Source organism: Saccopteryx leptura, chromosome 3, assembly GCF_036850995.1.
Source record: "Saccopteryx leptura isolate mSacLep1 chromosome 3, mSacLep1_pri_phased_curated, whole genome shotgun sequence".
In the NCBI taxonomy this organism is placed as follows: domain Eukaryota; kingdom Metazoa; phylum Chordata; class Mammalia; order Chiroptera; family Emballonuridae; genus Saccopteryx; species Saccopteryx leptura.
The window spans coordinates 340,991,126-341,014,793 of NC_089505.1; the positions used below are offsets into that span (position 1 = coordinate 340,991,126).

Consider the following 23,668-nt stretch of genomic DNA (forward strand, 5'->3'; position numbering starts at 1 on the left):
AAAAGCTTCCCAGACAAAAAATTCAAGGAATTCATTACAACCAAACCAGTACTGCATTGTTAAGGGGCCTGCTGTAAAAAGAGCAAAGGGAAAAAAAAATTGAGAAAAAGATGATTGTAGATTAAAGAATAAAATGGCAATAAATAAGTACATATCAACTATAACCTTAAATGTAAATGGTTCAAATGCTCCAATGAAAAGACGTAGGGCAGCTGCATGGATAAGAAAACAGGACCCATATATATACTGTCTATAAGAGACACACCTCAGAACAAAAGATACACATGAGACTGAAAGTGAAGGATGAAAAAAGTATTTCATGCAAATAGAAATGAAATGAAAGCTGGGGTAGCAATACTTGTATCTGACAAAATAGCCTTTAAAACGAAGGCTATAGTAAAGGATAAAGAAGGTCAGTACATAATGATAAAGGGGGCAATCCAACAGAAGGATAATAACCATTGAAATATTTATGGGCCTCATATATATATAAAGCAGCTTTTGATGGACATGAAGGGTGAGATAGAGAGCAATACTATAACAGTAGGGGATTTTAATACCCCATTAACATAATGGGATGTTTTCCAGACAGAAAACTAATGAAGAAACTGGCCTTAAATGACACACTAGATCAACTAGATTTAATTGATATCGTTAGAACCTTTCACCCCAAAGCAGAATATACATGCTTTTCAAGTGCTCATGGTACATTTTCTAGGATAGACCACACGTTAGGAAACAAAACATGTCTCAATATATTTAAGAAGATTAAAATCATGTCAAGCATCTTCTCTGATCACAATAGCATGAAACTAGAAACCAACTACAATAGAAAAACTGAAAAACATTCAAACATTTGGAGGCTAAATAGCATGCTATTAAATAACAAATGAGATCAAGGAAGAAATAAAAGACTTCCTTGAAACAAATGAAAATGAATGTACAACAACTCAAAATTTATGGGACACAGCAAAAGCAGTCCTGAGAGGGAAGTTCATAGCATTACAAGCATATCTTAAGAAGCAAGAAAAAGCTGAAATAAACAACCAAAGCCTGCACCTAAAAGAACTAGAAAATGAAGAACAAATAAAGCCCAGAGGAAGTAGAAAGAAGGAAATAATAAAGATCAGAGTGGAAATAAATGACATGGAGACTAAAAAAAATATATATGCAAAAAGTTCAATGAAACCAAGAGCTGGTTCCTTGAAAAAGTGAACAAGATAAATGAACCGGTAACCAGACTCATCAAGAAAAAAAGAGAGATGACCCAAATAAATAAAATTAGAAATGAAAGTGGAGAAGTAACAATTGACATGATAGAAATACAAAAGATTGTAAAAAAAAAAAATACTGTAAAGATCTATATGCCAAAAAATTGGATGACCTAGGCAAAATGGATAAATTTTTAGAAACATACAATGTTCCAAAATTCAATGAGGAAAAATCAGAAAACCAAAACAGACCTATTATAACAAATGAAATTGAAACAGTTATCAAAACATTCCCATGAAACAAAAGTCCTGGACCAGATGGCTTCACAGGCAAATATTACCAACTATTCAAAGAAGAACTAACTCCTATCCTTCTCAAGCTATTTCAAAAAAACTCAAGAGGAGGGAAGACTACCAAGCTCATTTTATGAGGCAAGCATTATTCTCATTCCAAAACCAGGTAAAGAAACTACAAAGAAAGAAAACTATAGACCAATATCCCTGATGAACATAGATGCTAAAATTCTCAACAAAATGTTGACAGACTGGATCCAGCAATATATTAAAAACTCATACGTCATGATCAAATGTGATTTATTCCAGGGAGGCAAGGCCAGTACAATATTCGCAAATCAAAATGGGATTCATCACATAAACAAAATGAAGGATAAAAATCACATGATTTTATTAAAAGATGCAGAAACGGCATTTGCTAAAATCCAGAACCCATTTATGATCAAAACTCACAGCAAAGTGGGAATACAGGGAACATACCTCAACATAATAAAGGCCATCTATGACAAACTGACAGCCAACATCATACTCAATGAGCAAAAATTAAAAGCAATCCCCTTGAGATCAGGAACAAGGCAGGGGTGCCCCCTTTCACCACTCTTATTCAACATAGTTCAGGACGTCCCAACTACAGCAATCAGACAAGAAGAAGAAATAAACGGCATCCAAATTGGAAAAGAAGAAGTAAAACTATCATTATTTGCTGATGGCATGATATTGAACATTTTCTCAGTCAAAAAACTATTATATCTGATAAATGAATTTGACAAGGTGACAGGATATAAAATTAATATTCAGAAATCGGTGGCATTTTTATACACCAACAATAAACTGTCTGAAAGAGAAATTAAGGAAACAATCCCCTTCACTATGAAAAAAAAGTATCTAGGAACAAATTTAACCAAGGAGGTAAGACTTGTACTCAGAAAATTATAAAACATTGAAAAAAGAAATCAAGGAAAATGCAAACAAGTGGAAGCATATACTGTGTTTATGGATAGGAAGAGTAAACATCATTAAAATGTCTATATTACCAAAAGGAATCTATAAATTCAGTGCAATTCCTATTAAAATACCAATGACATACTTCAAAGATATGGAACAAATATTCCAAAAATTAATATGGAACCAAAAAATAACATGAATAGCCTCAACAATCTTGCAAATGAGGAATAAAGTGAGAAGTATCATACTTCCTGATATCAAGTTATACTACAAGGCCATAGTAATAAAAACAGCTTGGTACTGGCATAAGAACAGGTATCCAGATCAATGGAACAGAACAGAGAACCCAGAAATAAACCCACGCCTTTACTTTCAATTGATATTTTACAAAGGAGGTAAGAGCATACAGTGGAATAAAGACAATCTCTTTAACAGATGGTGTTGAAAAAATTGGACAGGCACATGCAAAAAAGTGAAACTTGACCAACTTACACCATTCATAGAAATAAACTCAAAATGAATAATAGACTTAAATGTAAGTCGCAAAACCATAAACATCTTGGAAGAAAACATAGGCAGTAAACTCTCTGATATTTCTTGTAGCAATATTTTTGCTGATTTACCTCCACAGGCAAGTGAAATAAAGGACAAAATAAACAAAAGGAACTATATCAAACTAAAAAGCTTTTGCATAGCAAAAGACACCATGAACAAAATTAAAAGACTACCCACAGAATGGGAGAATATATTTGCTAGTACATCCGATAAGGGTTAATGACCAAAATTTATAGAGAACTTCTAAAACTCAACACCAAGAAGGCAAATAATCCAATTAAAAAATGTACAAAGGAACTGAATAGACACTTCTCCAAAGAGGACATACAGATGACCAATAGACATAAAAAAAAAGGTTCAATGTCACTAAGCATCAAAGAAGTGAAAATTAAACCATAATGAGATACAACCTCACACCTGTCAGAATGGTGCTCATTAACAAATAAACACACAGCAAGTGCTGGCAATGGTGTCTTCAAAAAGGAACCCTCTGCACTGCTGGTGGGAATGCAGTCTTTTGCAACCACTGTGAAAAACAGTATGGAGTTTCCTCAAAAAATTAAAAATGAAACTGCCTTTTGACCCAGTTATCCTACTTTTAGGAATATATCCTAAGAATCCCAAAACACTGATTCAAAAGAAGATATGCATTCTCATGTTTATTGCAGCATTATTTACAACAGCCTAGATTTGGAAACAGTCTAAGTGTCTGTCGGTGGATCATTGGATAAAAAAGCAGTAATACATATATACTATGTAATACTATGCAGCTTTGAAAAAGAAGGAATTCTTACCTTTTACGATGGCATGGATGGACCTGGAGATTATTATGCTAAATGAAATAAGCCAGGCAGAAAAGGAAAAATATCATATGATCTCACTTATATATTGAATCTAATGGACATGGTGAACTGAGGAATGGAATACAGGCAGAGGTGGGGTCATGGAGACCAGAGGGACAGCTGTCAGAGGGAAGGGGGGTGAGGTGATGGGATCAGAGAAGGTGAAGGGATTACTTTAATTATATATAAATAACACATAGAGCCCTGGCCGGTTGGCTCAGTGGTAGAGCGTCGGCTTGGCGTGCAGGAGTCCTAGGTTCGATTCCTGGCCAGGGCACAAAGGAGAAGCGCCCATCTGCTTCTCCACCCCTCCCCCTCTCCTTCCTCTCTGTCTCTCTCTTCCCCTCCCGAAGTCGAGGCTCCATTGGAGCAAAATTGGCCTGGGCGCTGGGGTTGGCTCTGTGGCCTCTGCCTCAGGGGCTAGAATGGCTCTAGATGCAATAGAGCGATGCCCCAGGGGGGCAGAGCATCGCCCTCTAGTGGGCATGCCGGGTGGATCCCGGTCGGGCGCATGCGGGAGTCTATCTGACTGCCTCCCCATTTCCAGCTTCAGAAAAATGCCAAATAAATAAATAAATAAATAAATAACACAAAGATACAGATAACAGGAGAGCAAATCCCAGAGAGAAAGAGGAAGGGAGAGAGTTACAGGGAGGGTGGAGGGTGGACAAAGGGGTTGTAATAGGGGGTCTGTGGTTACAGAATGAGGGTGTTATATTGAGTGGGACATTTGAGTCCATGTTAACACAATAAATTAAAAATTTTAAAACAATTTAAAAAAGAAATAGTAAAGTTAAGTATTTTGCATGGTACAGTAACCTTTCTTTTCAGTAAGAATTGATGCACTGGGCTAGGACAGTATTTTATTGAATATTTTAATAGGTTTTGGAATCAAATGTATTTGTGTTTGAATTTGGCTTTTTACTACTTTATAACCATCTATCTTTGGGGAAATTAAGCTCTTTGGAATTTTATATCCCTATCCATGTAATTATAACATTAGGACCAACCAATTTTATAGGGTTGTTGGGTGCATTGACTGACATAGCACCTCCAGTTGCACAGCATATACTGAGAAAATGTGTTTTATTTTTTTATTTTATTTTTTTTGTATTTTTCTGAAGTTGGAAACGGGGAGGCAGTCAGACAGACAACCATATGCGCCCCACTGGGATCCACCTGGCATGCCCACCAGGGGGTGATGCTCTGCCCATCTGGCGTTGCTTGTTGCATCCAGAGCCATCCTAGCGCCTGAGGCAGAGGTCATAGAGCCATCCCCAGCGCCCGGGCCAACTTTGCTCCAATGGAGCCTTGGCTGCGGGAGGGGAAGAGAGAGACAGAGAGGAAGGAGGGGGGGGGGTGGAGAAGCAGATGGGTGCTTCTCCTGTGTGTGCTGGCCGGGAATTGAACCCGGAACTCCTGCATGCCAGGCCAACGCTCTACCACTGAACCAATCGGCCAGGGCACCCTTGGTATTTTTAAAAGATCTTTGTCTTACAAATAATTTATATTTTATGTGCTTATCAATTGAGCATACAAAAGAGAAATCCATCAATTTAAATGTTTTTTAAAAAGCTGTATAGAAAATGTAGGACATGAGTTGGAACCTGAAAAATAAACATGCTTATTCATAAGGTGAGAACAAGAGCAAAGATATGGAGGCAAAATAAAGGCCCAATATGAAGGATGAAGGTCTTGGCAACATTTTGGAAAGTTATACAGGAAGATAATGGCTTTTACATTGTCTGTATTTGGTGAGAAATGATACTATTTGACATTAATGTATAGTACCTGGTTAAATTTAAGAAGTATAAGGGAATAGAGAGTTCATATTCTTTTCTTTCAGGTCACCTAAAAGTCATACATCAAAATTTGATTGGATCTTTATTTTTTGTATATCTCACTCTTTTATCATTAATCTAAATCCTATTTTGTTTTGAAAAGAAAAGAGGTTCATTTTAAGTAATTTAAATATGTGGGTGCAGGGATATTAGTTAAATTGATTAATTGCAAAAGATATCTTTCATCTTCCTCCACCTACTATTACTTTTTGTATCACTGTTTCTCTGGTAAATTGTGGTATCTACTACAACTAAGAATGTAATTTTCCTGTGGCAAACTACGTGGCTTTAGTATTAGAAATCATTTCAAGAGGTCATTTGTGGCCTGGCTGGGTAGCTCAGTTTTTTAGAGCAGTGGTCCCCAACCTTCTTTGGGCCACGGACCGGTTTAATGTCAGAAAATATTTTCACGGACCGGCCTTTAGGGTGGGACAGATAAATGTATCACGTGACTGAGACAAGCGTCAAGAGTGAGTCTTGGACGGATTTAACAGAGGGAATCTAGTCATTTTTTTAAAAATAAAACATCGTTTAGACTTAAATATAAATAAAATGGAAATAATGTAAGTTATTTATTCTTTCTCTGTGGACCGGTACCAAATGGCCCCCGGACCGGTACCGGTCCATGGCCCGGGGGTTGGGGACCACTGGTTTAGAGCATCATCCCTGATAGCCAAGGTTGCAGGCTTCATCCCTGGTCAGGACACGTACCGGAATCAAGCAGTGAATGCATAAATAAACAAATCAAGGTCCAAACCTTCAATTCAATAAATTTTAAAAAAGAGCTTATTTCTTTACATAACTTATTTTGCTGTTAGAATAAGTATTGAGTACTATATACTATTCCTATATCATATCAGAGATAAATTGCAGTGAGAATTTTTATTTTTATCCTAGAGGGCCAGAATATTTTGGGTGCATAGAGTTAAAGAAAAAAACTTTCATCTGAAAGAAAAGATTCATTTTATTGAGCCAAATACTACCCAGAAAGGGACCAGGTCCTGCAGTATGAAGTCTAAACCACCAGCCGCATGGCAATGTAGAAAGGACAAACATATTTTCTGTGCTGGAGCTGACAGTGGTTTTATGTTTTAGAGAAGAAAGATGTAAGTTGTTTTGAAAGTACTTACATTGCCTGTAGATAAGATGGTGGGAAGAAGTATGGCGGGGGCAGTTCTAGGACAGGTGCACACTCAGTAAGGAAATGATATTTACTACTTTTGATTGGTTGTGGGAAACAGTCCAGAAAGTTCATGCATAAGCAGGATGCTGTGACATCTGCTAGTCATACAGAAGTTGACTCAGAGCTCCAACATATAAATATATTCAGGAATGTAAACAGTCTCTTCATAGGCCCACAGCTATTAATGGATTGCATACTCTTGTCTCTTTCTCTTACTCCCCAACCCACTGTAATTTAATATAATTAAATGTAGATTTTAAAAAAAATTAACATAAGAAGGAAAAATATAATTAACACTGTCAGAAGATATATTAGTTTATAAACTTTCTTCTGTGCATTCAATTAATTCATTTATATCTTAAAAAGAATAAAGCCCTACTATTATATGGATATCTGAGATACCTGATATTCTTTATTAGGAAACCATCTATCAGAAGTGTCAAACCCAGAACTACTCGCAGCCTTTTGGCTCTTCGTTATCAACTCTGAGGTGAAATACATCTCTGAAAGTTTGAAAATATAGAGAAAATAAAGGAAAAGAAAATTCACTTTACAAAAATAATGGAACATTTTATTTATATTAAGTTGAGATTGTTGGAAAGTTAGTTTTCAAAGAGTACTACTTATGGATGTTATATTTTATCTCCTCATTTTATATTCCTTTCTGTGTGTCTAGTGGTTTCTAAAAGGGGACATTTGGGGTAATTTAAAAATAGAAGAATAATTCATTATAAATATGATTTTGTTTTATCTTTCAAGTTTACTTAATAAAAATCAAGGTGCTTCTAGATTGCCTCAGTGAGCTTGTTCAATTCTTTGAATAGTGATACTTTTATCATGATTTTAGAATGTGTAACTTTATTATTTTGCTTTTTAAAATGTAATATTTTAGTTTTCCGGGGTTTTTTCCACAATAAATTACTGCTGGGCTCAAATTTTTAGAAATTTAGAACAGATTGGGTTAAATGCTATTTTTAATATAACTTACTTTATTTGTTTAACTCATTATGTATATTTAAGACTGTATTTATAGCTTAGATATTACTAAATCCTTTAATTTTGGAAGAAAAATAAGCATGGGTTAATGGAAAAATGTAAATAAGATTTTTAAAAAATTTGTACTAAGTGCTGCAATGTAGCAAAAGACCTTGGATGCATCTCTGAATCCTGGATGGATTTTAGGAGGCATATTAAAATAGTATGGATAATTTTGTGTAATATTTGTATGTACATTTTTATAGTTTTCAACAGAATCTCAAGGAGATCTTATGACCCATTTAGGTTATGAGGTATAGCAGACTATGGAAAAGCATATAATAAGGGTTTTCCAAAGACACAGAACCAGTAAGATGGATAGAGAGAGAGAAAGAGAGAGAGAGAGAGAGAGAGAGAGAGAGAGAGAGAGAGAGAGATTGTAAGGAATTGGCTCACACAATTATGGAAGCTGAAATAACCTACAATGTTCTCTCTAAAAGCTGAGACACATGAAATTGTGGTGTAATTAAGTCCAAGTCTGAAGGTCTGAGAACCAGGGGAACTAACTGATGGTGTAAATCCCAGTCTGAGGGCTAGAGAGATGTGAGATGTCCAATTCAACAGTGAATCGGTAAAAAGGGGAAGAATTCCTCCTTCCTCCTACCTGTCTTCTATTCAGGCCCTCACCAGACTGCATGATGTACAACCACAAGTAGAGCAGTTTACTCCGTGCACTGACTCAAATCCTCATTTCATCTGGACATACCCTTAGAGACACACCCAGAAATAACATAATGTGGTCACTCCTTGGCTAGTTAAGTTGATGCAAAAAATTAACCAACACTAAAAGGAAAATAACACAACTGATGCTCGATGAAGGTGATTCTCATTAATGTTTTCTTTGATATAGAGACAAAATGAATTATAAGGCTCTTCAAGGAATATATTAGAAATTAAATGATGTATATGTTCTATGAATTTTAAAATTTTAAGACACTTAGAAGTTTACACATTTTCATTACTCTTAAGGAATGTTCATAGAAAATCTATTTCTTTTTAATGCAATAATCCCAACATCACATATGTTGGGTATAATGTCCACCCTCTGAAACCAGGAACGCCTATTTCTGAATGTTTTTTTTTTCTTATGCTACATAGGTTTATAATTTTCTCTTTACATTTATAGAATGTTTCCATGATTGTGTGAACCACAGCTATCTTTGGAGAGTAGGTTTATCATGAAAATAGTGTAATTCTGTTTTACTTCTTAGTTCAATCCAAAATGAATGTATTGAGTGGGTCAGCCATTGTGCACAAAATTTAAAAAAGACATTATCCTGGCCTAGATAATTAGATGATCCAACTAATGAAAGCATCTGATATATACTAAATAATTATACAATATGCCAACATGTTATAATATAAAGCATAGAGGAATGTAAGACAAAATTACAATATTGAAAGAGATTAGAAAGAAAATTATTTGTTGGGTCTATGGGAACAGTTTTAAAAAAAGTTGGACTTCAAAAATTCGGGATAATTTTGAAAGTTAATGAAGTGGAGACAGAGGGGATGATAGGCATTCTCAGCAGATTGATGTGAGCATGAACAAAATCTTGGAGTCAGGAAAACATGGGATATATTTAGAGAATCTTAGGTAGTCTGGTGTATTGAAACAAAAAAAATGTGGTATGGGAGACGAAGATCCAGAGTAATTTAGAACTCAATTTGAATACTATTTTAAAGAATATGAACTTGTTTTTTGATATGGAAAGCCACTGAAGGAATTTGAGCAAGGCAGAAGCATAATTTGCAAATATACTTCTCTAGACAGGATGGAGAATGGTGTGGATCAGAAGAGGGTTGGGGTCTGCAGGAAGGGAGGCCTAAGAGAAGGTATTTCCATAGACACAGTAAGCCTGATTTACAGCAATGGCAGAAGAAAGGGGAAAGAAAGAATAAACTGAGTTAAACCAGCAAGATTCATAAATCAATTGAATGTGGAAAATGAGGAAGATAGAGATGTTAATTCTGAGATTTTAAAAAACTTGGTTTATTAAATAAATATTTAAATCCTTAGTTGAAACTGAGATTCCAAGAAGAGGAATAGGTGAAGTATTATACTAAGTTCCAAAGGGGGATTAAAGAATTATATAAGAAACTAGAAGGGCCTTTAGAGATCATGGAGCCCAGCTTCTGAAAAGGCACTTGAAAGTTTGCTGTTGTAGGTAGGATGAAGCCAATGGGAGGGGTTTAGGATTCTCATTTTCTCTATACCCAGAGTCATTCTGATGTTACTGCATTTATACACACACACACACACACACACACACACACACACACACACACACATTGGTTTTACATAAAATTTTGTTTCTAAAAACAAGTGGTCCTCTGCTCAAAAATTTGAAAACTACTGTTCTAACCCCCTCATATCGCAAATGTAACATCAGGTGTCCAAATAGACAAATGTCTTGCGCTAACCTCACAATTAGCATGTGTTTTTTCTAGAGTCTACTCCAGCAGCTATGTGGAGATCCCAGAAAACAGCTGTAAATATGCTGTGATACCCCCACCCCAAATTAAGGCTAAAGCAAGTGAGAGTTTACACTATAAAAACAAATAATATTATCCAGAAAGAATGTGTTGGCATATAAGGAAGATTGAGGATTAAATCTTGGGAAACCAGTGCATCTAAGGAGTACAGAAAAAGAGCATCCAGAAAATGAAATGGGCAAAAAAGCAATTAGTTAGGCAATAGACCAAGTGTATAAAATTAATATCCAAAATTTTGGATTAAGGAAGTCCTGAGTTTGAAACTCAGTCCTGCTACTTACTAAATGAATATGGGCAAATAGTCATAGCTTCAGTGTCTGTGGGAACAGTAGAACCTACCTCATAAAGTTGTTATGAGAAGTAACTGAGAAAAAGTAGGCAAAGTTTTAATAGGGTACTTGGCACATAGTTAAGTGTTAAATAAATACTATTTTTTTATAGCCAGGAAAAAAAATAGTGTTTCAGAAAAAGAGAGGAGATTTCAAGAAACAGAGATTGAAAATCAATGTCTATCTAATAATACCATAGATACATCTAGTATGATGAAGACCAAGAAAAGATTAAAAGATTTTTTAGAATTTCACAGATAACATTCACAGAATAGCTTCAAGAGAATTGTAGAGGCAGAATTCTAGGAAAGTCAGAGAGATACAATGGATGGAGAGGAAGGCAAGTTTAGTTAAAGGTTTTCTTTTTAGGTTTAAGCGTACTTGAGGCACTAGACAATAATGACTGAAGCAAGATCATGTGGGAAGTAGAATGATAAGAAAAAGAATTTCTTACTTTGGTATAGAAGAAAAGGACAAGTGAAGATATAAATATCTATTTGTGTTTAGAGGTAGAATAATGACAGTTGAGTTAAAGGTTGGTTTTCACTTTTTGCTGAAAAATAATGATCATCTGCCAAAATGATGTGTTTTGGCAATGCAGGTTTTAAGAAAATAGAAATATTTTAAATTAGTGCTGTGCAAAAAAGACAATCAACTACAGATGGATGAAAAGGTCAGTGTACCACTTTAATGGCTCTGGTGGTCATTAGGTGTGAAATGCAGCAGAGCCAAGAGCATGTAACTAACATAATAAAAATAGCAAATGGAAAAATGGAGAATTTTGAATAAATTTAATATATAAAATTAATAATCAGAAATATTTTGAATTTGTTCTTTTCTAAATGGAATTTATTAAATCCTTTTAGTTATTTTTAATTATTAGTGATTGAAGAAGAAATAATTACTTTATAAAATCTCCTTAGTATGACAAGATTTAGAATCTGCCTCTTACTTTCTTCTTAAGCTTTCTGGTTTTTTGTTTGTTTTCTCTTCTCACTTTTCTTACTAAAAAATTTGGAAAGCATTTCTATTGTGTAATATTTTATACATTATGTGAAAGAGTTTGAGTCATAATTTATAAGAATTTATTTTGGAATATAATTTGTTCAAATCTCAATTTGTTATATTTTGTTGTGTTACATTTTAGGATACTTAGAGAAGCTTATTCTTTATCACTGACATAGTATAATGGATATCGGGTGGAAGGAGCAAGCTTTCCAATAACAATTTTCATTTTGCTTTACTTACTATCTGCTTATCTTTTTTTAAATCTCACTTTTTTAAATTAAACTATACTTTTTCATTTCTTTCCTGAATCTCATTTATATTCTTGTTTCTGCCATGCTTGCAGTCATTTTCTTACTCTACCTCGCTCCAGAAACAGTCAGACCATTGAACGTCATCACAGGGATGGCAGGTATATTTTTCTTACAATTGAGTCTGTTTGTAGAATTGCATGTGCCTGTCTATCGATATGATATAATCTAATTCTATTTCTGTTTTCTTATAAATACATATGGTTATAATGAAATGTGGATACGTTATCTTTATAAAATAGTAGGAAATAAAGCATATATAAACTCTTAATTATAGTAGGATGTCAAAAATAGTTTCCTTTTAATGGGTTAGGATTACCTCTTCAGTGATTCTAAATATTTAGTTCTCCAGGAATTAAATTAACTCTTGATTGCTTAGAAGGATAGAATAAGTTTAATTACATTTGACTGCCCACTTTCCTCAACAGAGTTCATAATAGGTATTTACACAGAACTGGTTGATTTGTGCATATCTCAACACCCCATGTCCCTACCTCCCTACACAGTTGAGAAGAGAGTACTTGAAGTGCTTAGATTGAACTGATCGGTTTATAATTACCTTGTCAAAGGTGACTGTGATGTACTCCTTAGTCATTATTACAGATGATTTTGGGTCCATGGAGAATACTAGGTCTGTGGGAAAATCTTTGTTCATTTTTTATCCACCACCATTCCCCTTATATTAAGGGAAATATCAATTACATGGCATTTAACAGAAGGGAGGATTAACTACAAAAAGAAGGGAAAGAAGGCCTATATGTGGCTTTAGGGGGACTTAAGCCAGTTCAGTGACATTTTGAGGTCCTGTAGGCAGAGAAGAGAATGGCAGTGATAATGTGTTGGGTTCAGCTGGAATAAGTAAGGAATTAAATGCTTTACTCACTCTGTCATTTCAAAGTGATTTGAGTTATGTGTGACTACTTTTATCCTATTGCTTTAGTTAATTAAGAGTTAATAATATAATAGTTTAGAAAAAATAATCAAAAACAATGAGTAAATTTCTAAGGATTGAAATAATGTAGAAAATTGTGGGGGGAAACATAGAGATACCATTAACAATGTATTCTTAATAATTCAAGTTTTGTGATGTCTTTGAATAAATGCAATTGAAATTTAATGCCTTTCAGTTTATTGTATGATAGTGGTTATTATATTTAATTTTCTTTGGCCTTTCTCAGTCTCTTTTCTGTCATTTTGCTTCAATACTAAATGATTCTTACTTTGTTGTTATATCTTTTATTTTTACTGTGACTATATATAACATTCAGACCATTTGAAAAAGTTGTTATATAACTATCCTGATAATTAGCCAAGACCTTTCTTAAAATGAGTGACATGAATGAGACATTACTGATTACAAGCTCATTCTACTTTCCCTGGTATCTCTTCATTTCAATGTAAGTTAGATTGTCTGCTTCATATTGCTTATTCTTTCACAAAATCAATGTGGATAGAATCAATTCTTGATCAGCTGTTGTTTGGTTATTAATTTTATAATACTTACAAATTTTCAAACTAGCTGGTCTACTTTGTAGGAAGTATTTCTGAGTAGTTTTTTTCTTGTGCCATGATTTGGATATGGTCAGTAAACACTATCATTAATATTTACATTAAAGTAAAATAGAGATTGGAATATTTGGGTTAGAATGGAATCTGAGTGTTGGTATGGGAATGGTTTAGATGATCATCATGGAGTCTTGGATGGGAATGAAGGAAAAAGGCAAAGAAGGTCATGTGTATTGGCAAGAATTCATGGACCAATGAATGGACGGTATCAAATGAAGATCAAGTGAAGTGGGAGTGAGATTCTGAGATATCTGACAGAATTAATTATTATAATCAGGGCTTGAGATACTGGAGTTTAGTATATCTGAATTTGAATTGTTTTATTGGTTTCTAAGATCCATAGTATTTCCCCAGTAGTGTTGTGTGGTGGGGGAGGGGAGTTGTTACAGAAAAAAAGAGTTGATCATTGAAGTTCGAATATCTTGTGGTTCAAGATTCCTAAACAGTTATCTGCATGTGTGTTGAAGTCTAGCATTACCATAAGAATTAGGATAAAGAAGATGACAACCAGTTACCCAAATTATCAATGACTAAGGGATAGTGATTAGAAGTTGGATAGATATTACCAACTTGAATTAATAATGGATGTTACAGCTAAGTGGCATGCTTAATTGAAATAAGGACATGTACATTATTGTGGGAGGATAATGGCTTGTCTGTCTCCTGGGAGGCACCCTCTCCTCAACCCATGGACTATGAAATGTGAAAGAAATCAGTTACCTTGTAGATAAGAGCTGCACTGTGAGTCTGCAAATTTGAGCTAAATGTTATTTAAGATAGATATTCTACAGAAAGGCTGATGATATATAGAAGTTTGTTAACAAAGAATTCTTGAAAATACAGCTAAAGAATTAGAGATTAAAATGGCACAGAAGAGAGTGCAGGAGATGAAGAATTTAGAGAGAAGATAATTAAGGGACAAATTGTCTCTACCTTTTACCTGATAACTAAGAATTACAGAGACAAGATCTTTGAGTAAAAGTGATTTACCTGAAATATCCTATGTTTATCATAAGTTGTTTTGTGTCAAAATGGGAATTGTTTTGGAACTAGAACTGAGTATGGTTCTGGGAAAGGTCTGATCTAGATCTAGAGTATTACTGAGGGACTCCATGGAGTTTGAAAAGAGGCAGTGAATGGTCTTACCTCAAGGTATTTGGGGTCATGACTAGGACCCTGATTAGAGAAAGGCCTCTGACAAAGGTGATGAAGTCACAGAAGGATGAGATCCCTGCATGGAATGTTTTCTTACAGGTGTCCTATGTAGGAAGTATTACTGAGAGCCCTTAATAAATGTGATCAAATTCAAGTCACATTTTATGAAATATCTTCTTTATTGTCTTATTTCATTGCATTATTACTAATCTTCTCCTTTTCTCCTGTTAGTATTTTCACAACTAACCTATTTGTGTTTCTGACTGTAACCTCTATTAATATCTCTGGAATTTTCCTTCATTAATTTTTCATGTTTCTCTGGCATTTTAATCTCACTTTAATTATTTTGTTTCTCCTCAAATTACTGTTGAAGTGTTTTTTAAAAAACTTTCTTTCTATCTTGCTACACTTTTATTTAAGCTACCTTGAGCATGGTATTTCTCTTTCTCTCTCATTCTCGTTATGTTTCCTGGGTATGTATTTTTACATATGCATCCTTCACTCCATCAGTTCCTGAGCTTCAACCATCTGTAGTTTGACCTTTTCTCTAGCACGTTTTTAAAAATGATTTTATCTGTGATTATTATTTACCAGGTATTTTATGTATGTTTTCCTTGTTGCCTTGTTGAATCTACCATTATTAATTACCTTGTTTCTTTAATGAAGTACTATTCTGATTCCCATTCTACCCCTTGACTGCTTTTGTCTCCCTACCTTCCTTATTTCCCATGTCCCCAACTTTGTGACTGTATGTTATCTTATATCCTATCAACACTGACCTAAACTACTAATGCCTAGTATAGTGCCTGGCACATGATATGAATGAAATAAATAATATTAAAAGAATGAATAATTAAATATTAATACTATACAGTTGCTTTTCAACTATCTAATTTTTCTAAGTGACATTCAAGCTACTGTCATTCCCTTTCAAATATTCTGTTTCTGATAATAGATTATCATTTTATTTTGGAGATAGAGAATTTTAGATTTTTTCTTTGGTTTATTCATTTCTACATTCAATTTATATGGCGATTTGTTAAACACTATTGAGAGGGAAAAAACATTTTTGCTATCAAAGAAGTTAGCAGGGTATAGAAACAAAGTTCAATTCAAGTTCTAGCCCAGAAAATATCTAATTGTGTAACTGAGAAATTGTGTTTCTGTGAGATGTACATTGTTTATTTCTGAAATAAAAGAGTGGTTTATTTAACTTCTGACATTCCTTCTAAACCTAACATTCTGTTTATATAGTTCTATACATTGTATATATTTTAATACTGTAAATTGTATATTTTGTTTTGTACATTGTGATTTGTAATATGTCATTCATCCCTTCTTTATTTCTACCCTTCTTTCCTACTCTAATTTATATACTATGGCTATAGCTGAATTCATTACTTTAAAATTATCTTTGTGTAGAAGCTCTTGGTCACTTTTAATTGAAACTAAGTGAATTTAATTTCTTTTAACTAAATAAATGACTAAACATCTTAACTGGGCATTTCAGATCTCTATAAAATGACTCAAGCTAATTGTCTAACTAACATTTTGCTGTATTCTATTTTCTGTTATTTCTAGCATTACTATTTGACATTTTTTTCTTCCAATCAGATTTACCAAAAACAACACATTTTATATACAAAGTGAACCGGACCTGCTGCTTCGATACATGAGCTTTCTTACTCCTATTTTGATAAGTCAGCCCACAGTGTCAAAAAGTATCTTACTCCAAAATTAATAGAAAAGTATGCAATGCACATTAAATGCTCAAACTTGTGTAGCTCTTTAAGATAATTGATATAGGTAGGATCGAATCCCTATGTGTGGCTGGCTATTGGAGCACTGATAGAAGACATCAACAGGCCATTTTGGGTACTGCAACCATGACACCAGCATGTTTCTGGATAATAATATTCCCCTTATCTTAATCTAGAAACACCACAGAAATATCAGTGGGGTCAGAGGTTAGTTTAGGTGCATGGCAGCCAGATTAAGTTCCTTTGGACCTGTGTACAGGGCACAGAACTCCAACAATGGACAGATTCTTCATTGTGTCCTCCAAGTGTTGCTCTGAAGTCACCTCCATCCTGCCCACTGTTCGCTCTGGCCCAGGACCCTTCAGCACATTACATCTTCTCCACCACAGGCCTCCATTTGATTCTTTCTTATGATCTCCATGTCTCTGCTGAAATTTCTCCAGCTTTTTATGTGTTTTCCATCTTTTATATATAGTCTTTAACATCAATCATACTTATTTTAAATTCCTTGGTAGTTACAACATCTGTGTCATCTCTGAGTCTGATTTTGTTCATTGCTTTGTCTCTTGACAGCATACCTTATTGCTTTCTGGTGCTTTTGTAATTTTTTATTGACTGTTGGGCATCATGTAATCAGTAGTGACTATGGCAGCTAGTATACATGCTTAAAAATGAGCATTTCTGTTCTGTTAAACTGTGTGTGTTGGAAGGATTAATCAAACTTCATACTGCTACCTCTATGTATACTATGTATATGATTTGGACTGATATCACGAAATAGCAGCTAAAGGCAGCAGACAGCAGTGTATATGAGAATTTGCACTATTCTCATTTCACTATTAGTGTAAAGCTAACAAAACAAAAGGAAGGCTAATGTTGATCAGTGAAACTGTTGAACATAGCACTCAGATATTCTAGTGTGAGGACAATGCTTCAGCATATTTGCTCATATAAAGAATGACAGTGTGTAATTCAGTTCTTGAATAAATATTTTTAAAGTGGTACTTATGGACCTACGAAGGGAAAACATAGAGCCAATATCTTGGTGGAATAACTTGAATTTCTTACAATTGACATATGTTATTAAACTTTAACATCCACTGAAAATAGAAAACTAATTTAGTAAAATAAAAATTTTAAGAATAGAAGGTAGTAAAATATTTTCTCTCAAGATTTTGAAAATAGATATTTTAAAGATGTGTGCATTTGCTGCATGTTAATTGTTGCTGGGTAAACAATCCTGCTTATTTGTTTCCTTTTTAAGTAAAAATTAAATAACAAAATTATAAATGTTTCATAAGATACTCAAAATATGTTCAGTATATTTATATCATATATGTTTCTGTGTATACATTTTTTTGATGATAATTTAGGCTTATGGGTAATGTTAATATGTTTTTCTACATTAATGCTGTCTTGCTTTCTCTCATTGCTATATGGATTATTACCGTTATCACAGTTTATATTGTTATTAACTTGGCTGACTCTAGTTATTGCTCTTATTTTTTTAATAAGCTTATTTACTTTTAACAAACACAGAATTTCTGTGTAACTGAACAGAAATGTTCTGTGGAAAAATGCAATTGTCCCCAAGAATAAATTAATCTATCTTCCACCAAAATAATAAAATGTTCTTATTTGTACACAACACTTATTTACTGTGATATCCATGGCAAATATTTTATCTTGCAATTCTTTTAACTGTTTTCTTTCAAAGTTAAACTTGTACCTCTCACATTATGATTAACATGAAAATTATATCATTGAGTGATATAATTACTTTAAATTATTTGTTACAGTACACAAATATGTTTTATTAATTACCCTAAAATGTCTCATTTAAAATTTTATTATGTATTTATTTCTCAGATTATGCAACTGATGTTCAGAGAATCTCTAGACATTCTGTTTATTTTACTGAAAGTATAATGCTTCTGCTGTTAATCAGTTTACTGTATATTATACTATGTGGATATAAGGAAGACATTTCTTACCCCAAACCTGAGAATATACTTCTTGTCCTTCATAGATGCACCCATTTTTTAAAGATTTCAGCTTTACAACAAAATAATTTCTTTATAAGAGAAATAATAATAATTAATTCCTAAACAGCTTTACTTTTTACAGGATTATTTTCAAGATTTTTATTAGATTTATTTATGGCACCTTTACAATGTAAACATGAAATAAGACTGATTTAACATAGACTGCAAGGTCTGAGTTATATCTAGGGCAATTTTCATTAATACATCTGAGTATTACTTTACACTGTGCGAGGGTTTTTTTCAGTTTTTGATTACTATTAATATTCTATCATATCTAGAAAGATACTGTGTTGAGTTTATGATTTGGAATTGTATCATTGTGATTATTTATATAAGTGGTTATAGAAAAGACTGTCCACTACCCTATCCTTCCTGTTGTTATATGCATAACTTCCTTGTTGTTTGATTTAAAATAGAGTAAATAAATAGCAAAAATGATGAAATAAGTTGGAAGTTTTGTCAGATACTTGGAAAAAATTTAAATCTTTTAGGAGCAACTATACTAAGAGGAAAAATGACTCAAAATGGACAATGTCACTGAATGATTATAAAATTATTTTTTCTTTGGAAATCCTCATCTCAAAATTATGTGCTATTACATATTTTTAGCTGGGTGTAGCCTGATTTGTGGTGGCACAATACTGAGGTCGCCAGTTCAAAACCCCGGGCTTGCCAGGTCTGAGAAGAAACTACTACGAGTAGATACTTCCTGTTCCTCCCCCCTCCCCCACTCTCTCCTGACTCTATAATCAATAAATAAAATCTTATTAAAAATGATACAAAGCTGGCTGTAACAAGCACTGGTTTTTGTAACAATTCTGTCAGTATGAATTAGCTTTATTTGTAGACAAGTGATTCAACTGTATCCATTCCAAATGCTTGCAGTTTGGAATAGTGGCCACTAATTATGGCAGAGCAATAATCTAGGTAAATGACACATAAAAATGAATTACTTTAAACATATATTAGAAAATATAAACTATTTATTAAAAAGATAGAACCATGTCATATATTAAATCACTTTTTGAAAGACAACCAAATTACTTAAGATTTAAATTTATAGGTGAGTGATTCCTAATCTTTCAAATACCTTGCCCTTTGGTGATCATGTAAAATCTAAGGCCACCTTTTTTGAATAATGTTTTAAAATGCATAAAGTAAAATAAAATAAATAAGTAGGAAATTACTAATACTGAAATATATGTAGATCCCAAGTTAAGAACTCTAGGTAGGCACTAAAATATTTTATGCATTGTAAATGGTTATTTTTCCCCACATCTCAGTTGCTACTACGGTATTCAGGTTTAGTTATTTATTTTATTTTAAAATTAAAATTCACTGAGAAATTAGGTTTAAGTTGTCAAGTTTCATATCGCAATCCCTTAAAAAACCTGCTATGAGCCTGGACAATATATATGTGAGACTTAGGCTTTGTTTGTTGCTTTCAATTATCTCTAATTATCTTAATTCTTATCTATTATAGTAAGACCTATGCTTACCCAATTGTGGGAGCAGGAACTATCTTGACCTTCTATTGTGTAATCAAAATTTAAACTATGGTAGCTTTCTATTCTACTTACCTGTGGTGTAGCATTTCTGGAAGTTTCTGCCTCTTTTTGTGGTTCTTTTGATGTTTACATAGTAACAGATTTTTATTTCACACTATGGAAATCATGTAACTTATATGATTTATTAAATGGAGAGACAAGATAAGTAAAATTTTAAAACTGACTATTGTCTTCAAACAACTTTTCCACTAAAAGAGATATTTTTTAAAGGATATTTCCTAAGAAGTAACCTGTTCGCTTTATAAATAACTGTACCTTTTAACAGACATAGAACATAGCAACATATTTCAAATGATTCTCTGGATTCTACTCACAATTATATATTTCAGTTATTAAAACTATAATGTCAAAAAAGTAAAAGTGTATATCCTAACGTTTCACTTTCCACTTGGAAAAATTGCTTGATGGAATCAGAATAAATAAAAATTTGTATAAGTAAATGAAATACTCTCAATTTTTGTTTAGAAAATCCTAGATATTCCATAAAGTTTTGTTACTATATGTTCTGTAATGAGATAAGTCAATTATTAACTTAAGATAATAAGATCTGAAAACAATAAAAATACTAATAGTCTCTAAAAATAGGTTTTAAGGAAAAGATATAATTTTGATTCAGTTTCTCTATGATGATGAAGACATTTATATGTGCATTAAGAACATTTAACAAATTATTGAGCATATTTATTTCTAAAGAAAAGTGTTTTCTCTAAAATAGTTTTTTTGAGACTAAAATAGGATTATAAAATTTTAAACTATCAAGTTGCCTTTTTCTTTTTCTTTAAGGAATAGTTGAATATTATATATGGATTTAAATTTAATCTCAGCTTTTTGGCATATTCTGGATATACTTATATAAAAATACTAAAATTATCTTAGGAAATCAATCATACATGGACTTAAAATCATACATGGGCTTAAAAATATTTAAAAATTCTTTGACATATATTACCTTATGAATTTAAAGTAAAAGATAATGATGATAAGATATGTTGTAGAATAAACCCAGTATTCACTACCTAATGTCATTTAGTCTACTGGTCTGAAATTGTATGCCATATAATTAATTACATATGGGAAACTTTTCTTTCTTTTATTATTTTTGTTTGCATTTTTATTATGAAAAATCAGATTGAGATAATTTAAAGGTAAAATGGACATCCTTGGTACATTAGTTTTGAGGGAGATCAATGCTTGCTTTACCATCTTCAATACATAAGCATTTCTATTAATACTTCTGTGGTTACAACTAGATGGGAAGGTAATAATTGGATTTGAAGTATACTTTGGTTTATGTTTTACTTTGTAGTTCTAGAGTCAAAGCTAATATTTTTAGAGTTGTCTCATTGGTAATGGGTCTTCTTTTAGAAAACATTTGTTTACCACATGTTAGATGTAAAAATATTATGCTAGACTCTAGGGTTAAAAAAAAATTAATAATGATAGATTACTTAAATTTAAGTATGCTTCTTTCAACAAGAAGTAGGATTTGACATTGGCTTATTTGTCAAAGAGATTACATTGTTTCTGAACTATTATTATTTCAATAAGTTAATACGCATTCTGAATTTATTGATTGCATCCCTAAGGTGCACTGAGACAAGGCATAGATTGGCTGACTAAGCAGTTTTCTATACAGTAGTTTTTCTTGTGGATCATGTTTAAATATGGCTACAGGCTGCAGAGTAGCTCTGTTTTCTTATCACATTTTGATTCTTCTGTATGAATGTTCAGGTGCTGTTGGTACCAGTTCTATGATTGTTGAAAGCCTTTTTATATCTCATTTGGTATAATAACAGGTTTGAAAACAGTGCTTATATATATGGTTTTTCACTTTTTTGAAAATGTTAGAAAAAGAACTTGAAGTCTTTTAAAATAGAATACATATTTCACATGTTCTAAAAGGGAATTCATTTTAGAAAACAGGAAGTTTTGTCATTGTTGTAAATGAGCAACTCCTATTATCTTCACTAAGAATTGCTATTAAAGGCAGATTTTGGTTGCTTAGAAATCTTAAAGTTAGTGAGAATTTGATCAGAGTATGTTGGGGAATAGAATTTTTCTTACATACTCAGTGATTATAAACAATTACCTTTTTCAAAATCAGTTTGATGCATCATAACCAAATAGCAGAGGGCACTAAAGATCAACTGAGCTGCTTTTTGACTAACGTTTCAGGGATTGTGAAGCAGCAGATAGACAGCCATATCACAGATCCAGATCAACAGAACAGCGGCCTCTCCTAGAGCGGACCACCACCCGCTCCAGATCCACTGAACGTCCTGATACAAACCTCATGAGGTCGATGCCTTCATTAATGACTGGAAGATCTGCCCCTCCTTCACCTGCCTTATCGAGGTGAAAGACACATCAATCAGACTAACTTCCCTTTGCCCCACCAGCACACCATTTTATTTTCCCAACAACTAAATGGTCTTTTCTATCATCTTTGGCTGATCACTAATAATAGTCAATACTAACCCTTTCAGTGTAAGCACACTATTTATATTCAGAAGATATAATAGTGTGTGGCTACCATTGTAAAATGTTTATTAACTGTCCTGACTGCATTTGTTTTGTGATTTCTCATTTATCAGGAGTCCTGGGTAAATACCCACATAATGCACCTCATAACTATCATGTTCTTCTCCTACAGAATGAGAAATTGTTTGTGTTCATTAGACATCTCTGTTGGAATAATCATCATAACAAAAAATAAAACTAGATTTTTAGTTTCCTTTTATCAATACTAATATCATGTATCGACCATTATCTTCTTTAGCTGAATTTTGAGTTGTTTGGGTTTTGTTTGTAGTTTCATCAGGTTTTCTCTAACAAAAGGGGTCCCTATTATAAGCCCAAGTAAATATCTCTTTGGATCAAGGGAGAGAGGTTAGAGTTAAGAGTTTGAAATCTGGTAGAAAGAAATGTAAAGCATTACCTTTTATTTTTTGAGCTGCAGAATTTTCTTCTTGCTTTTGTATGGATAGAATATTAGTTTACATTAATAATTCCATGGATTTTACTATAGGATTTTCTCTGCATGTATCTGTGTATGTATGCATATTACACAAAAGTTTAAACATCTTTGGCTACTTAATCATTCAAATATCCATGTTGTGTCCTGCTTTCCTAACCTTTTAATCAGCAGCTAAACCTCTTTTAAAATTGCACTTATACAGCTATCATATGAACCAATGTATTAAAAGTATTTCACTCATTCTATTGAAAGTGAATATTAATGGTGTATCTTATAGGTCTCATCCTCGTACTGGGTCTGTCCAAACAAGCCCATCAAGTACTCCAGTGGCAGGACGAAGGGGCCGGCAACTTCCACAACTTCCACCAAAGGGAACACTGGAGAGAAGTAAGTTTTATTTCTAATTATGTCATATAGGAAATACACATGGAAGCTAAGGTGAATCAAGATTTTTTTTACTACCTTTCTTCTTTTGTTAATTGAAAGCCTTAGCTGCATTTGCTACTAATTAATATTATATATTTTGCATTTAAAATTTGTAATATTTGAA

At 33.1% G+C, this 23,668-nt stretch overlaps 1 protein-coding gene and 1 pseudogene across 49 annotated transcripts in view; one reads left to right on the forward strand and one right to left on the reverse strand.

Moving 5' to 3' along the window:
* The window catches only part of RIMS2 (regulating synaptic membrane exocytosis 2), a 644,704-nt gene that overhangs the window by 405,652 nt on the left and 215,384 nt on the right, over positions 1 to 23,668 (forward strand). For 26 of the 49 annotated variants that reach the window (XM_066379295.1, XM_066379287.1, XM_066379300.1 and 23 more), the window contains 3 exons: positions 12,083 to 12,148; positions 22,317 to 22,496; positions 23,396 to 23,505. In XM_066379295.1, the coding sequence (XP_066235392.1) occupies positions 12,083 to 12,148; positions 22,317 to 22,496; positions 23,396 to 23,505 (356 nt within the window). The remainder of the gene's footprint in view (positions 1 to 12,082; positions 12,149 to 22,316; positions 22,497 to 23,395; positions 23,506 to 23,668) is intronic. The other 23 variants (XM_066379292.1, XM_066379305.1, XM_066379321.1 and 20 more) reach the window with 3 other exon arrangements.
* Positions 16,627 to 16,857, reverse strand: LOC136398096 (ragulator complex protein LAMTOR5 pseudogene; annotated as a pseudogene).